Source organism: Haliaeetus leucocephalus, unplaced genomic scaffold, assembly GCF_000737465.1.
Source record: "Haliaeetus leucocephalus isolate CR32 unplaced genomic scaffold, Haliaeetus_leucocephalus-4.0 Scaffold229, whole genome shotgun sequence".
Taxonomy (NCBI): Eukaryota; Metazoa; Chordata; class Aves; order Accipitriformes; family Accipitridae; genus Haliaeetus; species Haliaeetus leucocephalus.
The window spans coordinates 935,667-956,109 of record NW_010972665.1 but is presented as its reverse complement, the minus strand read 5'-3'; the positions used below and the strand labels follow the sequence as shown (position 1 = coordinate 956,109).

General features: G+C 37.9%; 1 protein-coding gene across 2 annotated transcripts in view; it reads right to left on the bottom strand.

Annotated features, from left to right (window-relative positions):
• Positions 1-2,354: 2,354 nt before the first annotated feature.
• TM9SF3 (transmembrane 9 superfamily member 3) overlaps positions 2,355-20,443 on the bottom strand; it is a 39,336-nt gene continuing 21,247 nt past the window's right edge. For both annotated transcript variants that reach the window (XM_010567730.1, XM_010567731.1), the window contains 7 exons: positions 19,499-19,629; positions 10,791-10,930; positions 9,142-9,210; positions 8,901-9,047; positions 8,388-8,471; positions 8,201-8,277; positions 2,355-3,701 (listed from right to left, as the gene is read on the bottom strand). In XM_010567730.1, the coding sequence (XP_010566032.1) occupies positions 3,634-3,701; positions 8,201-8,277; positions 8,388-8,471; positions 8,901-9,047; positions 9,142-9,210; positions 10,791-10,930; positions 19,499-19,629 (716 nt within the window). In that variant the 3' untranslated portion in view covers positions 2,355-3,633. The remainder of the gene's footprint in view (positions 3,702-8,200; positions 8,278-8,387; positions 8,472-8,900; positions 9,048-9,141; positions 9,211-10,790; positions 10,931-19,498; positions 19,630-20,443) is intronic.

The window sequence follows — 20,443 nt, the reverse complement described above, 5'->3', positions numbered from 1 at the left end:
ATCCCTCAACTCTAGCTCCAACCATTGTTTGCTTGTCCACAGACTGGAGAGGAGACTTGGTTTTTCCTTGGCTTACACTTTTCAGACACATTCCAGTGGAGAAATTGCTGATGCACTCAGTTATGCAATTTTGCAGGCTTCAATGAAGCTGTGTATATATACTTCATTGAGCAAATTTGGCTAGATGCTGGTGATGCTGAAGCCAGAGCAAAATGTAACCTTTTCATTTGTGTTACCTCTGCAGCAATGACAGTGGTAAAAATGTGCTATTGATTTTACCCAGTTTTAGCACCAAAAGTGTAAAAAATATTAGGTTTTTGGTTTTTAACCTGAAACTTGTTAAAGAAGTACACCTAGACTATCATACAGAAAACAATTTAATTGTGTGCCCTTTAAACACTTTGGAATGTAATTCTGGAGAGGAATTAATAGACACTGTTGCTTCAAAACATTCAAGACATCAAAAAAGGAGCATAATATAATGTTTATTTGCAGTCTCCATTATCTCCAATCCAGCATTCACCACTTTTCATACATGAAGTACCAGATTTACAATCGTATTTATCTAAAGCATTTGATCAAGATTGGCTATTGCTACACAACTATTTACCCAATTCTCTGGCCTCTGTACCATAAGTGGCAAGAGAAGCACTGAGCAGACAGCTGAAGAGTTATCAAAAAACTTGAATTCAAGAACCAGAAACTCCTAAGAAACAACCATGGAAAAAGGAGTGTTGGCTGTAAGATCTTTATTTCTTCCATAAAAGAGGAAGGACTACATCATCTAAGCAGAGAGTTTCTGAATTGTATTAAGCAAGATGGTTCAAGCTTATACCCACAGTTTTTGGGGGGCAAATAAATAGCCTTGCCCCAAACACCAACCATAAAGACAAGCTGTTGAAAACTGGTCACATTTTGCACTCCCTCAGAAACCAAAAGGAAGGGGGAAAACAAAGCAAACCCCCAACTTACGTGCTAGGGTAGAAGTATAAAAATGTCAATTATTTAAACACAGTACTTCTCCAGAGGAATGTGCTTGCAGAAACAAAAGCAATGCCTGTGCAGTAAGTATCTTTTCAATGTCACTTTAAAAGCTATACAATCCTATCTGGATATGCAAAAGCTAATAATGCTGGAGGATAGAGAAAGCAAGTAGGCAGCCCACCATTCTGTGGCATTAAAAGGTGATTAAATGAAATTCACAAACTGTTTAGTGACATTTCTGATAGACTAATGACATAGCAGTGCTCTAAATAGAGAAACAAACCCATTATCAAAATATTCCCTTTAAAAAACTTGTAACTCGGCAGAGTACTTAATGTATTTATTGTGTGGAGATAATGGCTTCTCGCTTCAGATTTAGAAGAACATGGATGAAAAGAGGGCTTCCCACAGCTGTATGCACTAGCAAGAACTAGCACAAAACCCCTTCTTTGCTTTAAGTCTCCATGTTTTGGAACAAAGGAAAACTAACTGTTGACCCAGTTTATGAGCTCATCTTAAAATCAGCCTGTACTTTAAAAAAAAAATTGTCTTCTGTTAAATGGCAGAGTGTTCAGCTACAGACACCAACCATTCACTTGAAGCAAAACTTAATTATTTTCTGACAGATTGGCTAAAATTGGCCACAGAAATGAGAGCTGAAAGCTCAAATACTTTTTCCGAAGCCATATACAGCAGGATGCATGGCTTCTCACTATTACCTATCAGTTTAGTTCCCCCAACCTCCAAGCCAACCCTGCCAAAGCACGGTTGTTTCTCATTGTGGCTACTGTATTATCAGTACTTTTTATATAGAGACAATACAGTGGTAATCAATACAAATACTTTGCTCATTTTTTAAATTCAGGAAGTTGCCTTCTTCATGGCAGGTGCTCTATTTCAGACAGCCACACCGATGAAAACATCCCTATGTGGCAGATGCCTAAAATAAATTAAAAAAAAAAAAAAAAAAAAATCAAGCCAACTCGCTCTCAGATCTGTCACAAACACATTCAGGATATTTCTAGCTAAATACAGTGCATAATTAACAGTCATCTTAGAAAGACTTAACCTTTATTTGCCCATTTATCCATTTATTTCAGTCCACATTTACCCCCACTTTTCTCAGTACACTAGCTGGATCACAAAACAGATTTCTCCACAAACAGTTCAGCCAAGAAGAATCTTTTTGGGCTGGTCATCCACTTTGGAGCTGTACTGTACAATATAGTTGTAAGCAAATTCTGAATTCAAAGCATGGGGTTTTGATATTTGAAAACCACACTAATATTGTGTACAGAAACTGGCATTCAACAGTATTGCCTTTTCAAACATTTTCCATTGCAAACTCATCTATTTTCACAATCATAACATTTTTGTCTGAAAAGTTTATTTTAGTTTTCTGAACACTCTAAAGCAACTATGCTTCTGATGTTACACAAGTGTCCAGATAGGATTAACAAAAATTAAAATGTTCTAAATTACAAATTTAATTCCTGTAAGAGCTTGAGAAAGGAAATAGAACAGAAAAGCATGACATAACACACATTGTGAAGAAACCCCAACTTTTCATGCAATGGCAGGCAAGATGTAAAAAGCCACCCAAATTCACACATTTTTACACCGAATCATCAGAAAAGTACTCTGTAGTAAATCTGTACATCCAAATACATTTGGGATCTACACCTAAGTTACATTATTTAATGTTATATACACTTATTACCCCTTGTATAATGTCTAAAGGAAAATCTTCATACAAACCCAAACAAAAAAAAATATGCAAGACTAACTTGGAAAAAAGGAGAATCACTTTAGACATTCAGTTAAAATGTTGGTTTTGTTTTAATCTAGACCTCGAAGTGTTTATTAAAAACCAAACAATCCTCTTCATTTAACATTTTGCTTTCTAACTGTACAGTAAATTGCATTGCAGAGAACACATCCCGTCTTCAGACTGTATTTTCTTTGGATGGATTTAAGATGTAGCTGGATATTACTTTCAAGATAAAGGGAAGTTGGTCCAACTAGAACAACAGCTGATATATTACATGCATATGGGTTTTTAATATATTTTTAAATTATTTTTTAAACAAATGAGTGTAGGGTATAGTTGATATCGCAAATAAACCAAAAAGCACCTGGAGTCAAAATATAAAACATACCTCCTATCCTGGCAATGGCAGTAAAAATCAGAAGAGTAATCTTTCTGGAACAGCATTTTTACATAATTTAGAAATGTTAAGTACCAGGAAGACTACTAATCAAGTAGTTTTAGCAGCCAAGTTTCCCTCTTTTTATTGAATGGAACAAATGCTTTAAATAAACCGTTTGTCCTCTTCACTGAAGAGAGCTAGTCTATTCATCTTTAATGAGCTAGGGTTTTTGTTTGGTTTTTTGGGGGGGGGGGGAAGATTAGCCACGTACTGTAGTAATGCCTACTGCATATAATCCAAGCATTTGCTGTGAACAGTTGGAGAAAGCAGTCAGTAAGAACCTAGGATCAATGAAATAGATGTTACTTTAAGCCATCCACAAAATGGAGACCCATATAGTGCCCAGTGTTAAAACCCAAATCTCTTCTCGCGCTTTTTGTTGTGCAAGTTCATCCCCATGAAAACAGGAGCTGATCCATAGTTCAATTTTCTTATTTCCTTAGTCAATTTTCACATTAGTGTAGATTTTACGAACAAAGGCACTTGTTCCCATGTAACCAATAGCTCCTGCAAAATAAACCAAAAAACGTTGAACATGTTAGAGAGCTGATCATCAAAATAAGCCAGCAATATAAAACACACACACACTTTTAAGAGAGAAAGTCACATAAAGCATGCACTCTGCACACAGAAAATTATTTACCTGCAATACTTGTTCTCAAACTCTAATTATCCATGCTCCCAGTGAATGTCTGGCAAGAACTCCCCTAGTCCAGCAATCTAAATCCATTAAGCCTTCTTACCAAGAGGCCATGCTCACTTGGCCTCGATAAATATAGCAGCCCCCCTACTGCTGCCAATAACCAGGTCCCTTTTTCTGAACAGAGGGTAAAAAACATACAATCACCCACACTGCAGGGAAGGTGGATGGGAGGGCGGGTTTTTATTATAAGTTCCATGCCTTCTGGATGAGTGTTTTATTGGCAGATGGCTTTTCCCTTCCCACAAGGCACAAATAATAATAGATCCCCATCCCAGGAGTCTTAGACTCCAAGGAGGTCTGTACAAAGAGATTAAACTAGTAGCAGTTAGTAGTTAAAGGAAATTGCAACCTGTGGTTTTCAAATTAGTAAGAGTCATGAGCAGAGTACGCATTGTCACAGCACTAATAAAAGAACAGGTCACTGGGTTTTTGATAGGGGCAACACTGTGTGCTAAACCCCAAATACTGCAGGACTAAGGACATCTAGAAAAATGAAAGAAATGCACTGGACCAAGACCTCTTCTCAGTAAGAGATTCAGCAACCTACCTGGTCAAACCCAGAACCTCAGGTTTGCCAGGCTCAGGAAATACTGTTGTCTTATGATATCTGCAGGGAATATCTTCACCTCTTCCAAGCAAAATAAGAGTAAGTTAGCCTTGTGGAAGCGGTTTGGCTAATTCCCAGGTTAGAAGTGAAGGTGAAAATCAAGCAAGAATTAGAGACAACTGCTGTCAGATTGCCAGAATAACACATCATAAGATATGGGAAGAAAAGGATAGAGAAGTCAGGGCCTGTAACTCACTACAGAGAAAAGAACTCCTAACATAAAATGTTTGGATGCTCAGTAAAGAATGGACTCTAAACAGAAAAGATATTTTTGCTTCCCTGAAGCAATACAGAAAAGCCCAGAACAAAGCTTGAAGTAACATTTTTGGTGATCTGGGATGCACCAGACTTGTACAAGATGAGTTAATACAAGAGCCTAACCAACGCTAAAAGTTTTCTGCCAAAACTTCATTTTCCAATAAAAATATAAAGGTTTTTTTGCCTTTAGAAATTAAGGCCATACAGAGCTGCAGCTAGCATTGCTGACCACAGAGTTATTCAGAACCTGGAGAGTTCTTTAAATCCTGGGGACTGATTGGATAATTCATGAGGTCAGCCATTAAACTCTCACAAAATTTTGGGTTTTAGACCCCCAAAAGCCCAACTTTCATATCTAATCAGGAAATCTGCACAAGGCAAGTCTGATGCATCATTCCAATGCTATCAGAGTGGTAAAGACCCTGTGGAGTCAGCCTCTGTGCTGCATAGCATTTCAATCGGGGAGTTGTATTACTAACTTGGACAAAGTAGAGTTTGATTAAAACAAATACAGCACACACAAGATCAGGTTGCTGTTTGCAAGCATTAAGCATGCTGAGGACACAGCAGAGGGAAGGCCTGGCAGTTCAAGGAGAGACCTGTACAGCATTCAGACCGACCCAAGCATGGGCTGTGCAGAGGAGGTGACATGAGCTTGGAGTCATAAAGGAGAACATGCAGATTCTTCTGTAGCCTGTCAAGAAACTCATCTTCTGTCTCATGCAGTAAATGGACAAAATAATGGCACTGAACTCCTGTTTTAAGACTTACCATGTTTTGCCTGTTAAAGCAGGCACTGCCAATACATCCAATGCCCATTTTAGTTGCTAAACTCAGATACATTCCAGAACTTGGTCTTTGAGGGTTTCTCTAGTGATGTGATGCCAGATATCACAGAGATTTGGGAGAACAAAGCATTAATTGTGTTTCAGTTGGGATCTAGAGAATGTGTGCATGAGATGGAAGTGAGGGGAAGGAGTAGAGAGTAGGAGTCACAAGCTCTCAACCCCATAAACAAATCATAACATATCCTGAATCGCAGGAGCCTTATCCAGGAAGGCCACAATGGCCAATACCCAAGGCAGGGGTTAAGCCTCAAGGCTACTTCACAGGCATTGAATAAAACGTGGGGTGGGGAGGGGGAAACCCTAGACAATGACAAGTAAAGAATGTCCACCTGAAACAAATGCAGGACAGTTGGTTTATTTGAATAAAAAAAGTCCATAGTAAAGGGAATGATTTTATTTACTTATTAAACATCTTATCAGATTATATTTATAACTTGGTTATGGCCTACACAGATTTAGCAGAAATAGACTGCAAGCATATTTCAGCAGAACAACAAGCTTTTAAATAAAGAGAAAAATCCAAATAGTGAGGAAGAGCAACCACAAAACAGAAAGAGATTAATTCCCATCTATTACTTCAAACCAATTAACACTTGCTACAGTTGTGACTTTGTAAGCACAGATTTTTTTTAAAAAGCCCTTCAATCATACTTACAGTATTTATCTGGGTGCTGAAGTGTGGTATTGCAAGAGGCCTTTCTATACAACCTAGCTCCTAAGCCATCTACTGAGTTGGGGAATAAGTTTTATTCTTTTCCGTCACTAAGAAGGAAACACGAGGAGCTCAAAAGGTTTGGAAGTTCTCATGGGCTCCCTACTGTCCAGTCCCAGAACTGAGATGCTCTACAGAGGGCAGCAGACTTTGTGGATCAAAGCATTGCACATCATGTGGGAATTGAGTTCACCAGGCATTGTCAGGGGCACTCAACCCAGAGCTGGATGATACAAGCCTACAGAGTTTCCCTGTGGCTGCTTTGGACACTAACTAGTTTGTCTCATATCCAACTGTGTGAACACGCCCATTCGTGTGAGCCTCCAAAGCACAGCCCTGCACAATTTTCACAGGAGACATACAGTCAGTAGCACGCACACTGCACAATTCTTTAACACAAATGCCTTTGTTAGACCTCAATGGCAGCAAGTTCCCTAGACAAATGCTTTTTGACAGGGGATTTTTTTCTTCCCTCCACATGCTGAAAATGGGAGTTCTCAGTAAAAAGGAATCTCACAGCTTCTCTTCCAACACACTTAAAAAGACAAAAAGAAATCTCAACAGAGCTGTGGAAATAAAGTGTAATGTGTTAAAGTATCTTCTGATTTTGAATAAATTTGGATTTTACTCTAATATTCCATCAAGTAATGTCCTACCATGACAAGAAAGCATTCAACAATCTTCCCTTTCCATGCTATAAAAAAAACATTTTAATTACAGAAACTGGTAGGCAAGCTTGGCTTCTGCATCATAGACATTTTAATCAATACCAGCCTGAGCACTTTAAAAAGAAAAGATTAGAGCTGAAAAGTATAAGCCTATTAAAGAAAAAAAAAAAAAAAAAGGCTGCAAGACTACCAAAACAGCAGGCAAGTCTTGTAATGTGCCAAGAACCTGATGAAGCAAGATGAGATTGTATGAGAGAAAAGGGGAACAGGTATTCAGCAGTTAAGTGATGATTTCCCTCCCCTTTTTATAAAGCATTGTGAATTACCCACCCTCCTAGGACATCAAGAAATGTGTACTTTACAGAAAGTAAATTCCTGTAAGACATCATGTGTCTCAAATATCTAACTCAAAGAAATCCTTCCACTAGAGTCTATAGGACTATTCATTCACTGCTAAGAAGGAAAATATTAAATAAGGATCACACATAAAGAAGCAAACAACAACATAGGAAAGTGCAAAAGAACCAAGTAGCATTTTCTGAAAGTCATACAGCAAAGGATAAAAATAAAGCTAATAGGTGAACAAGTATATTTGACTTTATCAGATGACCTCCATGCCAAGAACTATGTTTTTTCTATACATCTGGCAAAACAGTATCTTAAAAAGCAATGAAGTCCACCTGTACACAGGAGCACTCTGCATTCTCCTCACCTCTGAATATTCCAATACTTATTTCTCCAATGCTATCCTGAAGTGTCAGCCCTTTCTGTTCTGGTCACCCTCATATATACACATGCCACAAGATACAGATGGTAGCGTCATCAGTATTGCAATACCATTGATGCCTCAATGCACATACCTAGCTCCTTGTCTTGGGGCAACAGTAAAAACTCTGAAACAAAATGCTAGCATGGACTCCAACTTAATTTGTAATTTATTTTGCAGAATTTCTTGCCAGCTATTGAGTCTTTCAAGCTTGCGCTCAGGGTGAAATTCTCTGCACAGTACATAAATTAGAAGACACAATCCACAGAAGTCTCTTATATTAGGTAGGAACCAAGATAACGCTAAGATTCTTTTTAAAGACTGGAAGCTTTTTCAGCACATCTTGCAGACATACACACTCCACCACTAAAACCACAGAGCTAAAATCAGGAACATGAGCCTGAAAAATTCTCATAGAAAACTGTTAATATATTCGAAACTTACCACACATTATTCCCAAAGCTGTGCTAAATACTGCCATATAACCAAAGTAAAATGATGTTTGAAACAAGCCATACATCCTGAAAAAGAAAGATAGGAATTTATGCTAGGTATTTTCCCCAGGTTTTTATCAATAAACTTATTTGGCAATATGGTAACCTGATATTCAAGCAAGAAAACTACCGCTTACTTTGTCTTGAAAAAGTAGTAGTAAAAGGAGTACATGTAAACATAAATCGCAGTTGATGCCGCAGAAAGAAAGCTTGTCCATTGCCTGAAAGTAAACACACATGTCCATCATATATCTAACCAAAAGGCTTCCCAAGAAGACGCACAATGTGCTAAAACCTTACCCTGAAAATAAAGTGTACTGGTTCTACAGGCTTATTTAACTAAATGTGTACGTTGTCTGGTGTAAGTGACAAAAGCTTCTATGGCAACAGCTACCACTGATACCAAGTGATGATCCTGCTTCATATTCCTGTGTGCCTTGATTTTTTTTTTTATATGTGCATACAAGCATGCACAGATGCACATACACACAGAAAGCTCCTGTACAGAAAGGACCCAAGAACTGCTTTTATTCCCTACAGCTAAAATCTGGACATGGGACACTTTGCAAAGACCCATCGAGACTGAAGAACATAACCAGATTGTGAGAGTTTTCTATAAAAGTAAACTATGCAAATAATGCAATACTTACCACCTATAATCCTCTGCGTTTAGCAGGAAATACGTACAAACAATAGTCACACAAACTGTCACAATGCAAAGGATAACCAGAACCAACATCATAAAGCCATAAACATAGTAGATCTTGTAAGCCCAGAATGAAGTAAAAATGAAATACCTGAAGAGAGTAAACAAAATATGCAGATGATATTGTAATTGAACTTAAATTATCATACTTTTTTATCAAATTGGCAAATAGCTGACATACTCACATTTCAATAAAAATTGATCCAAAAGGGAGGATTCCACCTAGGCAAACAATAACAGCTGGTTCCATGAACCTGAAAGATATTAAGATTAGTTTAAGGACAACTTTAATCTTTCATTTATAAACAGATTAAGACATATAACCAGGTAATTAATACAGCACAGAGAATTATTTAAAAGGCATGCTAACAAGAACATTTCTGCCTCATACCAGCATATTAGAAAGAAGATTCCCCCAAGGGTGTCATGTATATGGACAGGAGGAGTTATTCTTGGGGAAAGCTGAAACAAAACGTAAGTCTCATACCTATCACCTATAGGCATAAAGTTAAGCATCTAACCAGCCTTAAAGCCTATGGGAAGAATCTCTCTTGCCCAAAAAGGGCTTATGCAATCAAACCCCATAACATCCACTAGCCTTGAACGAAGGCAGTGAAAACTCATAGCTGTTGATGGCTACAAATACAGCAAAAAGCACAAAGAGAATTTTACAGGGTAATGGTTATATAATTAAGCATGAGTGTTTCTTTTTAATGCTATACTGAGTCATGAGCCTATGGCCAAAAAAATGAATACTCAGCTACCTGTAGATGATACTGTCACTTACTAAAGGTGACCTCTGTGTAGTACTTGCAATGGTGCTGAATCTAGCTAGTAACCAGTGATTTAATTTGGAGCTTCTTTTATTATTTATAGAGAGACTTGTCTAAGTTGATGGTGTACAATTTCATCACCTTCAAGAGAAGTATCTTATTTCTTTTTATCTGTCATGCTGATCCAGAAAAATCCATCAGATTCCCAAGATACAGGTCACAATATAAATCAAATCCTAGCATCTGAGCTGCACGACCACGAACAAGAGACTAAGTGTGCTGCACTTCCTGGATATACACGTTTCAGTGCCCCCTTCACTTTGTCTGTTCCATTCCTCTGAACAGGGAAAGCAAGAAAAATCTATTAAAAAAAGTCCTCTGAGGATCTTTTAATTTCCATAGCTTACTGCTTCCACCTCAGAATTAAATTAATAGGAAAAAGTGACTGCATTCATTGATTTTCCAAAAACCCAAGTCTACCTTTTGAGACTAGGCACCCACCCCTTTATATTCACTTCAAATTAATAAAGGCTTATTCACAATTCGAAACATATACCTGAAGTATTTTAGGCTCTTTGCCATCAACAAAAGTGCAGAATTGGGAGCAGCATTGCAAGCTTCTCCCCACCATCACCCTGCAAATATGTCTCACCTTGTACATGGAGACCATTAAACAGAACAGTTCTGCCTTCAAGGCACATTCAATCCTAAATCTGTAAGAGGTATTAACTAAAGACGAAAGGTTTAGTTTCAAGATACCCATACAAGAACTGGGTTGGGACCAACCCTCTTATATTAGAGACTGAAGATCATTTCAGGTCAAATGTGAATCAGTGATCCAGGACTGTAAAATTTGCTACAACTATTAACCATTAACTGCACTTGGTGTTTTTATTTAACAGAAAAATCATATTAAGGAAATGTTAGTAGAGGTGTTCTTCTAGACACAACTCAATTTAAATGAAGTTATTCTAGAACAACTTTTAATGATCACATCTGAAAAGTAATTTTTAAATGTATTGAAGTGAATATATCTAGTTAACATGCATGCTTGTCTTTACCATTTTTTCTCCGGTATGGGACGAGGCACTGCATTTACACGACATGGAAAATTAGGCTGTCCTGACAGATTTCGGCCAAGAATCGTACCAACGAGGTTCAATGGAAGAATGACAAAGAAACAAATACAGCACACTGCCACCTGTAAGCATAAAATAATAATTTTAAAAAAACAGGTATGAGATGACAGAAGAAGATAACCAACCTACTTCGTATACATTAGTCCTTAGTAGTTACTGCTATAGAATCATACTCCTAGTTATGAAGCATTAGTAAATATACATCTATTTTATCAAATAGAAGTATTTATTTCCTAAGAAACTTCCTAATAAACAATATTAAGTATATTTTCTTGCATCAGTTGAGAGAACAGAACCATTACAGATTTTTTTACTGGTTTAATCTAATCATTATACTCAATACATGGCAAAGGAATGAAATGGCAATCTTCAGGGTACTTCATCACAGAAAGTTTTGTCAGCTTCTCTTAAAACTTTTGCAGAGTATGCTATCCCTGGGAGTCAGCAACTAGCAGTTAGGCAGTTGCATACAAAACTACAACTCCTGGGTGCAAAATTTTTAATCCAATCCAAAAAAGAAACCCAAACAAGAACTGCAAAGCCATGTTAGAATACTACCAATCAAAATTTTGGGTTCAAATTTCTCCATTATCCACCAACCATGTAATTAAGAACACAGACTGCCAAAGACACAAGTGACCATTGGTATGCACAGATACACAATTTAGAAGCAAAATAGCCCTACTTACATATAGAGATTAGGTTTATGCACAATGCAGCATAGTGAAGCCAATGTTCCAGCTCTTTCCGATGGAACAGCCTCTCTAAAATTTTACCATGAATCATCTTTTTTTTTCTCCAGTATATGTATGTAGCTCTACTTTTGCAATTCCTTAAAAGCAACATATTTTTGTCTTCCAAGATGGGAAAATTTAACTGTTTAGCCAGACGTTCTCTACTCATAACTCTTTAGCACAAAATTAATTAGCATTAGACAGTTAACTTTTTGATATTGATAATTAAAGACAAAACAGTTGCCTGTAATGCAATAACCATAATTCTGAATATTGACCCTGTGACCTTCTCTATGCAAACATATGAAAACACAGCCTTTTAAAAGCACTGTTGCCTGAGGCTGTGTGTACACCCTGGTGCCTTCTGAGCAAAGAAGCTATATTCCTCTTTCACTCCATCAGGACACAAAGTCCATGGCAGCTGATTAATCCAAAACAATGGACAGAGGACCAGGTCCAAGAGCCACACACTGACTTGTTTAAGCAGCAGTTACTCCAGGATAAATAAAGGGTGTTAACATATGTTATATTTACAGAAATCTACTGCAAGCAGCTGAAAAGCAAGAACTGCTAGGCTTTGTGAGATGAAGAGCTGCACTACATTAGCTCAATACAAACTTATCATTAAGTCAATCACACCACTTTAAGGCAACAACTGACAAAAGTCAGTAGGTTATCCCTCTATTACTGACTTGTATATCATTACTAGTCTAGGCCAGATGTGAATGGAAAACATTGCCTGGGGTTGGATGGAGCAAGCCTTCATGCTTCACAGAAGGGGTACACCAAATAGGTGGTCAACAAGCAGAAGCACTGTCCAGACTGCTCTGTATATCTTTGAGGAGCGGTTATTAAAGAATTACATCATAAGCCACTAAAATATGAAGCTTCAGTGGTAAATAAAGAAAAGCTAAGGAGTGTTTATACTTGCCAACAATAAAGCAGATTTTACACAACTAATACATGTTTAGTATCTCCCATTTATCTTCTTCCATTACTTGAAAAAACACAGGTAAGCAAGCATAGTATCTTAGGTAGGACACTGAGATTGGCCAAGAATAAATTACAGAAGTATACAACTCACTTAATGGATGCAGGTGCTGCCTTGAAAACTGCTCAGTCTAAAAAAAATAAGCAGGTGAGAATTTTCAGAGAAAAATGTCAAAAAGTATTGGAAACATCAAAGAACATCATCTTGAACGCTACATTTACTAAAATCCTGACCAAAAAGTCCCAGCTTGTTTGAGGTGCAGTGGGTAGAAGAGACCTTCAAGAACTAAGGCCTGGACAGGATCCAAAGAATTTCCACACTGACCATACTGAAACCATTTCCATTTGCAAGAAGAGCTTGCCCTGCTTCCTGCCTGGCAAGGACCTCCAGGTGTGTTGGGTGGCCCCTGTCCACGGTGCTCCAAGGCGCTCTGGCAGGTAGGTTTCAAACCTGGCTGAGGCAGAAAGCTCAGACACAGGCAGTGTGAAAGGGTACCTGTACTGCTTCATCTAGCCACAACTGCCTTTCATAGTACAGTTATCAAGATGTCTGTAGCTTCATTTCTTGATCTCGGAAACTACCCCTCTCTGGGAATAGTGGTAGAAAGCGAATCCACTGCTTTACTGCAGAATGAAACTGTCTAGGAACAGTCTTGGGTTCCAAGCTCACCTGGAACAGAATTTAGTAGCTTGTAATCGTCCATCTTGCAAAACACATCTACCGTAGGGGAATCCACATGGAAAGAATATAACCTTGGGCAAGGAACCAAGCAAGGAACATCCAGGCCTAATCACTGATTAGCTGGCAAACTCCTAGATGAGAAAAGGCAGTCAATAGCATCTCATTCTAGTGACACCAACTGCAGAGCTGAACGGCTTCAAATCAGGTGGGCAAGGAGAAGGCCCAACTTCTTCCAGCAGGGCTTGGCTATTGTATTGTCTGGGAGACTGACTCAGCAGCAGCTTTGAAATCTAAGATGTTCATCTGCATAAAACAAGCTGAGACAGACCAAGGTTCCTTGAATAATGGCTTCAGTAAGTACTGCCAACCTGTACCCAGTACACTTCTAATTGGCAGCCGTCAGAAAATCTGAGTGCTTATGGTTTCATTATCAGATCAGTCAAAGCATGACTGATAATGGTGCAACATCTTCCATTCTATTAACTGTTTGGCTGAAAAATGAACTGCTTTCAGACAGAACAGCTAGCATCTTCAGTCAAATCTAGTAAGCAGCATTAGGTAAAGTCAATGTTTTGTTGAACAATGAACTGCCTGTCTTAATGCTCTGAGGGCAGCTAGAATTGAAGCACTTTTTTCCTTTTTTCCTGGAGCCATTCAGGAGTCTAAAAATTATCCGAGATAATTCTGTAGTGCAAAGGAGGCCCAACTAAGCAAGCAAGGACAGACCATAATGCAGGCTTAGGAATGCCTCCCACTTCCACCTGCCTCTGATAAGCTGTCCAAGCTGGTAAAGATGTGAATGTTCTGTCTTCTGAGATAATCCCACCCTGGTCTTAGTAGGTTGACCAACACAACCAGTGCTGGTTAGAATCAGCACACACATGCATCTTCTTTCTCACTTTCAACTCACTGTCTGTCTCCACGGTAGTCTACCTGCTCAGACTGATGCTTGCTGAAAATTACTTTCTTCATTCTTGGCAGAAAAAGCCTTCTCTGGATGCGAGAGATGACTGGAAACAGCTGGCTTTTCTAGCTTCTGCCTTTTCAGGCATGTTCCTCTTAATTTCAGATCCGAGGTGAAGACACTGCTTCCCTCCCAAACTGAATAGGTAGTGCCTGTTGCCACAGATGGCAAGGGCAGTGACGATACAGGCTGGGCAATGTCTAAACCTAGAGAGCTTACACCCAAACTGAAGCAAACACAGGGCAATGGGGTACAGGAGCATCTTAACTGAAAAAGAGATGAAGTTATGAGATTTCTACCTCAAAGGTTTCAGAGGATAAGATTACAATGGCAAAAGCAGCTCAGACATTTACTGGCTTCCATTTCACCATTCCAAATGGTAAGAGGAACGAAGGCAGGATCAACACACATGTGTGCTCCGCCCTCTGGCAGAAGCACCTCTCTACAGAGGTCACTGGTAACATACTAAAAAAACCAAACACCAATAATAGCTGTTGCATGACAGGCAGAGATAAGAAAGTTAGGTCTTCATGAGCCTTTTAAGAGGAGTACTGCTGTAACATCAGCCAAGAGAAACTGAGAGAACAGTTTTAACTACTACTTCAGAAAGCACAAATTATGCAAACAGGCAAATCTACTACATCTACAAACCCAGATTTCCATCAAGCAAACAAGTACACGTTCTCCATAGTCCATATTACTGAAGACAAATTACAAGAGTTTTTCTACCAAGCCAGTACATTAAAACATGCCTATTCTGACTGTTGCATTTCTGTTGCACAAAATATCTTATTTATACACAAGCATCTGGTTTAGTTTGCAGGTTTTAGTTGCCATAGAAGAGACTGTCAACCTCACTAAGCCTGCATTCTTTCTAACCCCTTTTTGTTTTGTTTTGTGGGGAAAGAATATTCTACTGCCCTTGACTCAACGTGCAGAATTCAGTTTTCCTTATTTGAAAGGAAACATTACCAAGAGGGATACAACTTATGTTCTAGGGCCATGTGTTTCATATTTTCTGACAACTGTAGATTAAACTTCATTCAAAGGTGATAATTAAAACAGCTACTGGCAGGCTATGGTGCCTTGACTGCTTAATGCACAAGGGAGAAAAACAATAAAAATTAACTGTCAAAGCAGCAGCTTGATCTTTCCTGTCAGCTACCAAAACTGCACTCTCAGTCATGAGACTCTCCCCCCATACAGAGGTTACTGAATCTGTACAGTGAAACAGCTTTCTGCACATTATCTGGCCAAATATTACACAGAACAAGAAAAGAATAGAAGGCTTCAGAATAAAGTGTTATTAATTTTATTATAACAAAGTTGTTAATCTAGGATGGTGCTCTGGGTAATAAATTGAACTGTTGAAAATTGAGGCAGAAGCATTAAGCTGTGTCTATTTTCAGCAAAAATGAGAGTTTTGACCAAGGGTTCCACAGTCACTTTCAAGCAATCTGAGGAAGCACCCTGCTGAATGTATATAACTAGATGTTTTTCTATTATTAGCCAGGCGTATTTCCTTATCCGGCTCAAGGCATGAAAATCTTTGGTGCTACCAGATCCTCATTTTGCAGTGGCAGCCAATACTCATATCAACTCAAAGCTGTCAGGTATGGCTGCAGCCTGGATTAAGCTATCTGTTGGAGGAAACACTTTTTTTCTAGCTTAAACAAGGTATAAAAGATGCAAACAGCAGAGTCTCAATCCCAAGAGAAATTCAGTGTGCATAACCTTATTTAATTAAATCATTAAAAATGCATACTGGAGACATTAGCCACACAGGAACCTACTGCTCAAACAAAACAAAAATGGTACATCTTAAACAGTTTAATAGAAGCTGCATGGATTCTGCAGTCAGAATATTACATTAGTCATAGTAGCCTCAATGGAAATCTTTAAATTATGTATCACACACAGAACAATGTAAGCAGTCACAACTTATGATGGTCTCTTTAAATTCTATCATGCTGTACTCTGTAGAAATTCTGCATTACTTAGTAAGTGTTTCTGCATAGAACCACTACCACACTCCTCAAACATATATGGAGAGGTCACTTCACTTACTATTATTTAAAATTCTTTTTAATTGACCCATGCTCCATTTTTTGTGTATAATTCAAACACAGCAAAATATAAAGATGATTGATAAATACACTGAAAAGACTGACAAACATCAACAGAAGGTAAATCAAGGTGTACAACATCTTCAGAACTCCTGTGTTCACCAGTAACAGGATATAATAAAAAAAAACCCAAAACCAAACATCAAATTTGGGCTCCAAAAGAACAAAGAATTGAATGGTACCCACTGCATTCCTATAAAGGGGAAGAGATGAGAGAAAAAACCCAGACTCTTATATCTCTTTTATATGCTTAGGGAGTTGAAAGCTTTAAACCATTAAGTTTTAAAAAGCTCTCAAATTTGAATAAAACCTGTCACATTCTTTACTGCATTTTGAAGGGAAGGGCAGCTGAAAGATATCCCAGGGAAGACATTAAGCCTTTGTTCAGGCTCATGATGTATTTCACTACAGAATGTTTGTCACAGTATAGGTGAGACGGCTTGCACATATCTCCACCAAAAGGGTTAAAGGCAGAGTCCCAAGACTGAAGAATGATTTCAGAAACAAGCTTTGGATCTTCCCAGGCCCTGCCACATCTTCGAGGAGATCCCAGACATTGGGAATGAGTTATACAAGATGAATGAAGGTTTGAAGTTCAAAACAGACTGCAATGACAGTGAGGTGTATGAAGGTCCTGATGAGCCCAATCAATTTGGACATTTCAAGACAAAGTATGGAAAAGCAGATGCCATGTAGATCAAAGATGCAGCAACTGTGTGTTAGCTTGGATGTCTTGGCTTTGACACTATCAGCTGTCCTTGCCTACATTCCATAGAAAAATCTGTTTGGAGGGAGGAATTAAGTCATAGAGAGGAGACTGCCTAGCGATTTGCTGGGAAGTGGCAATGCAAAATGCACAAAGCACAGAATGTCATATTTAAGGATAGTCTCTTGGCAACCTTTTAGCTCAGAGACTTTTTTCAGCAACTCAGTTTCTGATTTTTCCAGATTTACAGTAGTCAAGAAGAGGTGGTAATTCTTGCCAGCAACTTAAATCAAGGAGGGTGGTTTCAAGACATGCCAGGGTAAAGTAGTAATTTCTGTGTTCTAGTACATTTAGATGGCAGAGGTTTTATTTCCCCAAGAAAATAGCAGCAGCAAGTTTGCACTAGAGAATTCTGGAAGCTTCTCTACACTGAAAACAAAGGTGGAAAGACATAAAGGTATCTTATCCATAAAGCCAGAGGGCTTCCCAGGGACTTCAAACTGAAGCGTAACATGGTAATTACAAACAATTTTCATTCCCTTCCACAAACCAGCTTCATTAGTTGATTTGAAGTCATTAGAGTGTTGCTTATTCTGATGAAGTTTCCAATTCATAACCTGCTCCCACTAAAAGTCTGGTAACTCCACTGAAGTTTTATTGCCACAGTCATAATGATTCAAACGCTTTCATAAAACCTTGAGATCATTAAAATCACTGTGTATGAAGAGTCCTAACATCCTGATTAAGTGACCCCTGAAGATTTATATTCCCATTTGCTTTTGCATGTACATGTTTCCATGATCTTAAAATACAAATCAGTTGAACAGATTTACAAGACAAACTTCAGCACAGGTGGAATTCCCTTCCCTCAGCATTCCTGACCTCCAAATGGGAATACAAGTGAGAAATGTGATATCATAAATGCTTGCTCAGAAGTAAAACAGAGCCTCTTTCGACATATCAGAGATCAATGTTGTAAACTTTTATGACAGTGTTGTATATGGCTGCTAGCTTAGGAAAGAAAAACCAATACAATATTCCTTTGGGACACTGACCAACTAATACAAACATATCCGAAGATAGAATTTTAGCCTAATTTCTTGAAGAAGAGTACCAGAAAAATTAAGTGAACAGTTTATAAACATGTTTAACTTGTTATAAGCCCACTAAATATAATATCAACAAATTCAATGTAAAAAGTTGATATGTAGGCATGCATTGAAAATACTGCTAATAAGGAGGTGACTAGAACCAGCAATGTACATGTAAAGTAATGACTCCTCCATCAGTAAAAAATTATTGAAAGTCTTTGCCTGAAACTGAGAATTGTTCCTCTTTTTATCACCATTTATGATTTCTATCACATTCATTCATTAACAATGTGTTCTTAAGAAGTATTTTCAGTCACATACTGAATTTTATTATATCCCAAGTAATACAATATATAAGACAGAACTTGTGATAATAAGCTTCATTTTGTGGTAGATTTAAACTAAGAAGAAATCCAAGGCTACTCAAACATCTCTGAATAGACTGAACAATTTAACGTATCACAAAACCTGATATGCAAAGAAGGAAGCTATAAAAATGTTAAATCCCAAGATTTGCTACAGATATTGAAAACAAGCCTTCCTGTATTAAGGCATTTTTTAAAGTTAATTGTGCTACTGTACAAAATTAGAAAAAGCAATTTTATGGTGCATATTTCAAAAAAATCTGCTCTCAAAATCATACCCCTTGCAAGCTCAAACAGAAATTCTGCCAAAGTGCCAGGTGATTATTTCCTATATTGTATTCACAGGGTTATTTGAGGTTGCTTGAAAGGACCATGACAACAAACAAAATCCTGACAAAAGCCACAAGAAACAAGAAAAGTCATCACAATTAATTGAGAAAGTAATCCAACCAGCATTGTTTTTCAAGTGACAGGGTTAATACACAGACACAAGACCACAACTGGATACTAAATACCCCTTCACAAAGTGAAAACAGTGATTCATTTTCGTAAAGCCAGATGTCCTCAGGATGTCTCATCTTGTATTGTTGCCTGATTATTTTTTTTTTCTGCTTGACTGCAATGATTTGGAAGTAGCTTTCACTTGGAATCCTTTTGTATTGCATTTTAGCTTATAACCAGTTTGCATTGGCCATCCAGAAGAAAATTCAAGTTGCTAACTTCCTATGTTGTTACAACACTCAGCTTGAATACAAAGCAGAGGTGTCATTTTAAGCAGAGAGAAGACTGTTGTGGGCATCCAGCAGCTGTTGCTGTTGTGATCAAAATGAATTATACTTGAAGCACCTTATACCCCTCCCAGAATAAATTTCTAACTAGAAAGCTAAAGCTACAACTCACAATTGTATTTAGACTAAAACAGTTTTCTTGATGTCTGCAGTGGTGTTCAAATTCTCCAGTAAAATGACTCACCATGGTTCCAAAGGGTATAGCTCTTGAAGCATGATAATAGATGGCAATGAAGTTAATGAAGAAGGCAGTTCCACACACCATTGCTGGAATAAGGAAGGCTCCGATGAACATCTGCTTTATCCATCGCCTTCCTGTAAGAAAGGACATTCCAACGGGACTGGTGAGATAGTGTATTTTTTTAAAAAAGTTACCAGCAAGCTCACCAGAATTTAGATGTTTGATGACTTTTCCCCCCCAAAAGGTGAAAGAAATAAGTAACAACATACTACATCAATACAAGAGCTCAAAAAACCCTCTTGGGCAATACCTTAAGAATTTTCACTGTCTGTATTCCCTTCATTTTCCATGGTCTTAAGTAGTGTCTATATTTAAATTTAATACACCATAGATGCATCTATAATATGCACTAAATAAAAAACAGTCAGAAAACTAGCATATGCTTTTCAAGACCATCATATGTATTTTCACCATAAGCCAACATAATCAGCATTTCAAGGTTTGATACATATTTGATCTGTAGAGAAAAAAAAAAGCGAATCTGGCTCAACTATACAGCACGGTACATTTTACAACAGCAACCCTAATTTACCCAGATCTGTTTCTCTACAAATCACTAGGTTTATACACATGCCACATGAAAAGAAACATCTAACCTCCAAACTCAGATCAGAGTGCAGTTGAGACTGAACACTAACAAGTATGCCGTGCTAAAAAGATAGAAATTTTCTTTTGTGAACTTACCAGAAATATTTTTTTCTAAAGCACTGTAGAAGATAATAGATATTGATTACTCTTTTATTGCAGCATAGGGAATGGATTAAGCTAGTGGACTGCAAGGATGTAATTGGTCACAACTCAGAGGCATAGTGGGGCGCACTTGAAGACAGCCTGTCCAAATCTGTTATGTCAATTTTATTGGGCTTCTGCTCCCTATTGATATTCATT